Source organism: Lolium rigidum, chromosome 1 (genome assembly GCF_022539505.1).
Source record: "Lolium rigidum isolate FL_2022 chromosome 1, APGP_CSIRO_Lrig_0.1, whole genome shotgun sequence".
In the NCBI taxonomy this organism is placed as follows: domain Eukaryota; kingdom Viridiplantae; phylum Streptophyta; class Magnoliopsida; order Poales; family Poaceae; genus Lolium; species Lolium rigidum.
Genome location: NC_061508.1, coordinates 17,759,663 through 17,768,171, shown reverse-complemented (window position 1 = coordinate 17,768,171; position 8,509 = coordinate 17,759,663). Strand labels below are relative to the sequence as shown.

Sequence of the window (8,509 nt, the reverse complement as noted above, 5' to 3'; positions counted from 1 at the left end):
CTGTCAGTTTGTTTGGTATTCCAAAATTACCCCCGTAAATTTCATCTCCTCTAGCGAACAGAGCCGCCGCACAGAGCAGCCATGGCGGCGGGACGAAGCACGCCACGCCCGCGCCTCCCTGCCACTCCCCTCTCCCTCTAGCTTTCCTCCGCCCTTCGTTCTGGGCGCCCGACCCCCTCCATAAAACTTCTCTCTCCGCACGCCGGAGGGCATGGCCAACCCAGAAAAGCCGCGCCGCCGCCCCTCGCCGGACCCCGTGGCGGTTCTCCGGGGCCACCGCGCCGCCGTCAACGACACCTGCTTCCACCCTACTCTGCCGCTCCTCTTCTCCGGGTACTCCCCCTAAACCCTGAACCCCTTGCGATCAAACCCTTTTGAATGCGATTGTGCTGTGCTCTGATGCTTCATGCTTGGTCCGTGATTTGGTTCGTCCAGCGCGGCTGACGGGGAACTCAGAGTCTGGGACACGGCGAGCCACCGCACGGTCTCCTCCATCTGGTAAAGGTTCTGCCTCTGCACTGCAGACTGCAGCAGCGGCTGATTCGGTTTTGGGAGGTTGGCTGTTGATGGCGTGTGATTTTGCAGGGCTCATGGCGGAGCGGCTGGGGTGTATTCGATCGCTGCTGGTGCCGGACTTGGGAACATGATTGTTAGGTGAGTGAATTGAGGTGAATTTTGTCAGGAGTGCTGGTTATTGGATATCTGAAAATGAGCTCCATGGATGTAGTGGCACCTTGTTGCTAGAGAAGATTTTTTTCATATCCATAGTCAGTATAAGCACGACTTAGATATATTTGGAATACTGTTGCTGAATCAGTGTAATATCTCAGAATTGAGTCACAGTTGCTGAACATGGCTTTGTAGAAGGTGTACTGTACTGTAATTAGAATTAAACCTCCTAGGAAAATTTATATATACCTGAAACCATCTAAGAGCTTTTTAATTTCTACACTGCTTCTATTGCATTGCAGAATGTAGTCAGAAGATAATTCTTTTGAGGCTAATTTTGTGCATGTTTCTTTCCACTGATGATTTTGGTTGAATTCTCATCAGTAACTTTATTTTATTTTATTTTGACACAGCCAGGGAAGGGATGGTTTGTGCAAAGGATGGGTTATTGAAGAAGCTGGGCTCTCACGGTATGACTTGCTGCATGTGCAGTCGTAAGATGCCAAGGGTTGACATATTTTCTTTTCGAAAAAGAAAGTCGAGACCTGTCATATTATATAAATGATGCTATTGATCTTATCGTCAAACTAAGTGCGACACCCACAATATCAGTTAGCAATGAGCAAATTCAGGATATTGTTCTGATTACCATTTCATCTGGATTACGTAATTCACGTTGTCTGATAGTATCTGTCATAGCTTATAGGAAAGGCACACCCTTTATGGTGCTTTTGGTTTTTAGAAAAATTTTATGTTGTAGGCTTGTAGCCATCCATTAACTGTAGTGGACTAGTGGTATCCTTTCAAAGAAATTCTAAATTAACCAGGTGTTTGTGGAACCACGAATTCTCTTTCCTATATATCTTCACCCTATGATTGGTCTAGATGTGTGCAAAACTCTCCATTTTTCTTGTGAAGCATTTTTGGGGATAAGCCAAAATGTCAATGGTTCATGTGGAGATCTGGAAGACAATATACTTATTAGCAGGCTTTGTGGCCCATGCACAATCTATGAATTCCTATTGAATTTATAAATCCGGTATTTGTGTTCCTGCAGGAGGCCCATATTTACAATCAGTACAAGTACATACCATTTCTGCAAGTTGTCACTGGTTAAGGTTCCCTGTTCTGCACATGGCATACAATCTGGCTTGAGTTGCTCTAATAGTGACACTGAGCCACACAGAGTACTTAGTGGAGAAAATGCAGGATCACGTGATGCAAATCCTGCAGGGGCAACCCAAGAATACGAACAAGGTAATGTGCGGCCATTTCAGAATCCAATAACTTTTGAAGGCGGCATTAGCCTGTTAATTGTACTATATGCACTTATTAATTATTGACTTAGTATGGAAGTGCCTGCCTCTCGGTAAATGGACAACTACATACAATTTTTTTTTTATAATTTCGATGAAAGACCCTACTGTAAAAAGATGGTCTTATATAACACTTTGTTGACATTCAAATATGCCATCAGTAAGAAGAAAGAACCACACTGTATAGAAAATGCCGCCCGATAACTTTTTGTTGAGAAAAGGAAGCTCTTTCTGCATTGCTGACTTCATTATGCATTTGCTAGGCAGTTCCTTGGATGGACAAAATATATTGGCAATCGCGGGTCAAGAATCTTCCGAGGTTAGTTCCAAAATATGCTACTCTTTTCCCTAACTTGGTGATCAATATATAGAATTATTGATTTAAATTTAATATAATGCGATAAAGCAAACCTCGCTGTAATTTTGTGTTTTTGTGTTTTTCTGTTGCTTTTGTTACCTCTGCTTTTATGTTGTCACTTCAAAATAAAACCTACAGATTGAACTTTGGGACATTAAAAGTTCAAGGAAGATAATGTGCTTGCCGCAAAGATGCAGTGCTAATGTGACAGTTCACCCTACCAAGCAAAGAGGTTTGTCTTCACTCGTCACCACTCTAGCTTTAGTTATTTTTGTGTGTGATAAAATACCAAGTGTAGGTTGAACCTAGTGTGTATATCCGGTGGTAACTTGATGTCTGGTTTAGTAGAACCTTGAAGTATTTACTCTTAAATATCTGAGCAGCCTCCACCATTTTTGCCGTTGTCATTTTCTTGTCTACAACTATTGAATTAGTATAGTAGTCTGCATCTTCAGTACAATCACAAAACTCCTCTAAATTGTTCAATTCTATTTGAGTATCCTCACTATTTATTCTTCTAAGTAAAAAACTGTAATTCTGTTGATCGTAGGTCTGTGCATGGCCGTGCAAGCTTTCATCCCATGCGAATCTGGAGGCTATATAAATATTTTATCGAGGTTAAACTTTTTTGCAAGCCAAATATTTTTGTAATTAATACTGCAAGGTATTTATTGTATGTGGCAGCTTAGTGGAGTATCCAAAGTAAAACTATTGAACTCTTTTCAGTAAAACACTATTGAGCTCTTTCTTATGTCAATTGTGGCTAAATATGGATCTTTGTCCAGGACCCATGCTCTCCTTTATCCTCTGGCCTCTGTTCCGACTTCATTTGTTTGGGAATCTAGGTTCGAAGTGCCATGTAGTAATCACAGTCTCACAGATAATAAAAAAGATGTTAAATATGTCTCACGTGTTATATGGATAGTAACAATGACATGGAATGAAAACAGTACTCAAATGCTGTAGCCTGGTTATATTTCACTTGAATTAGCGTTCCACTATATATTTTAGATAGTACTAACAAAAATCATCCCTCCCAGTTGTGGAAAGCTATACTGGTCAAAATCATTATGGTTAGTGTAGGGATGCTGTTTTGTGAAGTGTATAGATCACTATTTGTAGAGTATAGTGAAGTGTAATAATGACCATATGCAGTGCACATATATGCTGTTAGCCGTAACCATCGTTGTGTGTATTCCTGGGGTATGTGCGATGGTATCGCTGATCCATATTCAGTTGATTAGCTCTCAAAGTTTTTTAATTATGAATGCAAAGGCATGTAATTGATATAGTTGCAATGGGAAACAACAAAACAACTTTCTCTTACATAGAAAATCCATTAATTGAAGCGAGTATGCTTCAAGGGTTAAATCATTTAGTAGTATGTGATGAAGCTTTTGACCAGTCACATTATGAACTTAAGTAATATCTCATTCTTGACTATAATATCACAATTCAATATGATCTGGTATTCAATAGTTGGGACCTAAGCTTGAATCATTGATATACAATCCCATAGTATGCTTCTGGAGTTGGTGAAAGCTACTTTTATAGTTATCCAGAACATAAAGCTTTTTTTGGTCATTTTTGTTTGACAGTATTTAGTTTCTTACCTAAACTGTCTATTCTCACTGATAGATGCCAATATGTTCAGTTCAACAATCTGTCGTTTTTATGAAGAAACGTCACTTTTCAACCTTGAACTACTGCTGTTCACTTTCAACCTTGAACTCTGAAGCCGGTTGTTTTTAAAATTTGAACTGTTTCAGGTTTCGAGGTTGGGCAGTGAACTTCTGCAATAGTTCAGTTTTGGAAAGTGTACTTGTTTCTTTTATTAATAAATCTTGCTTTTTGACCACCAGTTATGAAGATGGAAGCACTCTTTGGTGGGATGTACGAAAGCCTGGGTCACCTTTATCTTCAGTGAAATATCATTCGGAATCAGGTCTCATGCTACAACCTCTCAGTTTTAACTCTGTTGACTTCCCATTTTCAAGAGTAGTTATTCTATCTTGCTTTGATTCGATAGAATGAAGCAATGTATGATCTAATAAGATGCAGGTGTGCAGCTTTATCCATTGCTATCGATGGGTTATGCACCGGTGGGATCTCAGGAGGCGCTGATAGTAAAATAGCCATGTTCACCCTTGATCATCAGAAGGTGTGACATCAATTTTCTTATGTTTTATTCCTGCTATATAAGATATCCTCCTTATCATGAAAATTTGTGCTGTGAATACAAATCTTTGTTATATACTTGTAGTAGCCTACAAACCCGAATGCACCTTGAAATCTTTATTCTTTACGTTTTATGTCACTTCCAATACAGATTTAGTAATACTCTTGAAGTATACGGTAACACAATCATGCATCCATGAAGTGCTTATAACAATTTACCTTTACACAGAAGACATGTAAGGACTAGGATGTGCTTCCTGTGAGATGGAGCACTGGGGTAACAAACCATCAGTTAGGGATTAAGTCACAACTGCCTGTTACTTGTAGAGATACTGAGATGATATCAAAATGTTTGGTTCCCAGAATAAGTGGATAAAAAAAAACTTGGCAGGCTGCTATGGTTATCCGGGATTTGAAAAAACTCGAGGTGAGGGAAAAATGGAGAACATATATCTTTTGCATTCATCAATTCTATGTACAAAAATTGATGGTGCAGTGTTATGTATTATACTATTATATATACCTGCTTTTCAGAATCTCCATATCCAAATTACAGCTACATTGAGATTTCAGTTTTAACAGTTCTCACACTTCAATGTTAGCCAGATTTGGAACAATAGGTATGTGTGATAACTGATAGGTGTGGTGCTAGCTAGTTTACACTTGTAAGGAAAATCGAGCATCTCTGTATGATCTACCTCATATTAATTCAAACTCAATAGCTTGACATATCATCTCCTTCTGTGATTTCTGCATCCGTTTCATCACATGCATCATCTGTGCTGGAGTGCTTACAGTTTTATCTGAGAGCCATAACTTCTGAAAGTCACAACTGAAATGTAGTTGTCTTGATTGCAGGGCACATTTTCTCTCAGGAATGAGATAGAAATTGAGCGATCTGGTATAACCGGCATTGCGATTCGTCCAGATAACAAGATTACAGCAACCGCTGGTTGGGATCACAGGTTTGTTTGTTTTCCCATTCTTGGCTTGTATCTTTTACAAGAGATGCTAATATAAGAAAGGTGCATTTGGAGCCCGAGCTCACTGGAGCCCTCTATTTAAATTTTTTGTAAACGGCATTTTAAATTTTCAAAAAACCCTGAAAAGAAAATGCACACAGGGGTAACGATGTCTACTTGAAATGTGCAATATCTCAATCTGAAGTACGATGTATTATGGGATACACAAAGAGATAAAATCCAACAAGATTTGGATGTGCACTATTCACACATCCTAGATCTATAATTTTTTTTTTTGTATATAGTAGAATGTAGAATAGAACGTATTTCGGATTGAGACTTTGCACACTTAAATTATACATCATTCCCTATATTTACATATTTTTTTCAATTTTTTTAAAACTGTAATTATACAATTTTGGAATGTTCAAAATAAAGGGCTCCAGTGAGCCGGGATCCAAAATAACGCACTCACTAACCTTTTTATTGGCTTCATAGTTCAGATTTCCTGAGTCAGTAACTGCATCTGATTTGATACACTACTATTCAGTAGTGGGCTAAATGTACCTAAATGTGAGGTTTTTGAGTCGCCGAGCCAAGTTGAGTCATCAGCCCTCTGGCTTGACGATTAGTCAGTCCAAGTCGCCAATTAGTCGAAATTAGTCGCGAGTTGCCCTAGTTTCTACAAAGAGACTCGGCAATTAGTCAGCGACTAATCAGCGACTCAAAAAGCATGCCTAAATGGAATGGAATATAAATTAAGTACATGGATGGCTCCTGATTTTTGGTGCTAATAAAAGGGCGTGGGCAACTTCTTTTAATCATGTCTTGTGATTGGCATGATCATGACTTGTACCTGGCATGGAGCAAGGCAAAAACCATGGAAGAAGTCAATGACAGTTGTACCATGCTGAGAGGCAAACTAATTGAGAAATAGAGCAGTCGTGCAAGCTAGAGAGGAGATGTCGAAGAAAACAGGAGTTAAGCAAAGACAGCAGGGACATCATTGCAAGGAGTCCTGCTTGAGATTCCATCGCCCCTTCCATTCAATCTTAATTGTCCCTACCCCTACTCTCCAGCCCTTCTATACAGACTCACAACCTCTTCCAAGGTTGTTGCCCAGCAGCTCACCATGGACGCCTAGATATTCTATTTCTATGCATGTCATGGTGAGCCATACTCCATGTCGTCCAGCCGTCCACCTTTGGCCAGCTTTACATTTGGGCGATGTTCTTCTACATGACAAACATGCTTCTAGTTGTTTATATATGCTTACAACCATCGCGTTTGTGTAATCTTTGGTGTGTTGCATCATTTTCAGGATTCGAGTGTATAACTACAGTAAAGGAAATGCTCTGGCAGTTCTGAAGTATCACAGCGCTACGGTATGCAGCTTCGTTCTCGCATCCACATTTTCTTTTCGCGTCTAGCATCCCTCAGTTAGTCTCAAGATTCAAGAATGTAACTTTCAGTTCTCTTTACGTTAATTGGAATTGGAATATGGCCCACACGATCAGCTCAATTACTTCTTTACATACACTTGGCTGAATTCCACTTACATTTAAGTTGTATGCTTCTTCTTTTGCTGCCAGTGTAATGCGGTGGCTTTCTCACATGACTGCAAATTGATGGCCTCCTGCTCGGTGGATACCACGGTTGCATTATGGGAGCTGTATCCTCCCAAAACACCCAGCAAAGTTGACATTGCAACAGAGGAGGTTGAGAAATAGCAATCTGATAGTGATATCATATGATCATGATATTTAAAACTTGGTGAAGATCATACATTTAGAGGACCTCTAGAAATAGCGTGCCTGTGAAAATTTGGAAAAATGGTATATGATGTTCTGTAACTTAGTGTAACTTAGAAACTTGTTAACTTACTGTAACTTGACTTAGCTTGTAACTCAATGTCGTTTGTTGTACGATAACTTAATTTTCCCGCCTTGCAACCGCTCATTCGTTTTTTTTATGAAAAAGGGCATGCGTCTTCCTGCCACTTTATACATGTCTTTTTTTTCACAATTTTCCAGAACTTGGACTTTTGGGGCTAAATTACCTTACCATGTAAAAAAAGTCCGGTTTGAAGGAGTTATATTGTTAATTTAACCTGCTAGAGTTGATAACCATTTAGAGTACTGAAATTAATATTCAGAGATTTGTGAGCTTGCGTTTACTTGTTATTAATGATTTATTTTCCTCTTGTTTTTCGCAAGCAATTAGCGCTCTTTTTTTGAAGGAATTTTATAGGATCATTGGAGGATTCAAATTCTTATGGATCTATTTTTGATATAGATACTCTTTGATTCGCATGATTGAAGCTTAAGCTCGCCTTAAGGATCAATTGTACAATATGTTGCAGGGAATTTTCAATCCACTCAAATCTCTGGGTATAATTTATTTGTTTTTTCTGGTGCGTGTCAAACGGTTTTTGTTGTTATTTTTGTAGTTTCCCTAACCTGCAGAGCGTTTACTGAGTTCGAGAAATCTTATGAATCAAATGGACCCTAAAATCGACTCCAGTCTGATTATATCACATCCTAAAATTGCCAACGATCCCTGCCTTTGTGACAGTTTGGTCTCCCGGAATATGGCGTAACTGGACTGGAACTAATTAATACTCCGTTCCTCGTGACATAAACGAGACATGCACCTAGTACTGTAGTACATTAGCTACTCCTAGCAATCAACAGAGAGGAGCTTTAGCGCTAGCAATCTACAGATCAACAAAAGAAAAATCAAGTACTACGTGAAATTGAGCACATGCGTCGATCCAGTCCAGTTACTCCAGAGCGACAACCTCGAAGAAGAGCGCCACGCTATCCTCGTCACGCTGCGCCGGCGCCGACGACGCGACGCCGGAGGAGAAGTACTCCTTGGCCGCCTCGAGCAACGCGGACGCCACCTCCGAGGCCGTGATGCCGTCGTCAGCCCCCTTGCCCTTGTCCTCGCCGGCGGGAACCGCGGGGGCCATGGTGCCGTCGAATGGCGCCTCGCAGAAGACCATCGTGGCCACGAACCGCTCC

The 8,509-nt window shown here is 40.2% G+C and overlaps 1 protein-coding gene across 1 annotated transcript; it reads left to right on the top strand.

Moving 5' to 3' along the window:
* Positions 1-211: 211 nt before the first annotated feature.
* Positions 212-7,429, top strand: LOC124668243 (protein DECREASED SIZE EXCLUSION LIMIT 1-like). Its single transcript, XM_047205420.1, has 13 exons — positions 212-333; positions 436-498; positions 586-654; positions 1,083-1,139; positions 1,727-1,926; positions 2,249-2,304; positions 2,482-2,575; positions 2,894-2,960; positions 4,206-4,288; positions 4,413-4,504; positions 5,380-5,486; positions 6,805-6,868; positions 7,076-7,429. Exons 1-13 carry the CDS (start codon positions 212-214, stop codon positions 7,211-7,213), a joined length of 1,212 nt encoding a protein of 403 aa, XP_047061376.1. The 3' UTR covers positions 7,214-7,429.
* Positions 7,430-8,509: the final 1,080 nt, after the last annotated feature.

Excerpts from the sequence above, each read along its gene's own strand:
- LOC124668243 (XM_047205420.1), top strand. The coding sequence starts at position 212 with ATGGCCAACCCAGAAAAGCCGCGCCGCCGCCCCTCGCCGGACCCCGTG. Across the intron at positions 2,305-2,481 it reads CGGGTCAAGAATCTTCCGAG|ATTGAACTTTGGGACATTAA; the intron begins GTTAGTTCCAAA and ends TAAAACCTACAG. Across the intron at positions 6,869-7,075 it reads TGAAGTATCACAGCGCTACG|TGTAATGCGGTGGCTTTCTC; the intron begins GTATGCAGCTTC and ends TTTTGCTGCCAG.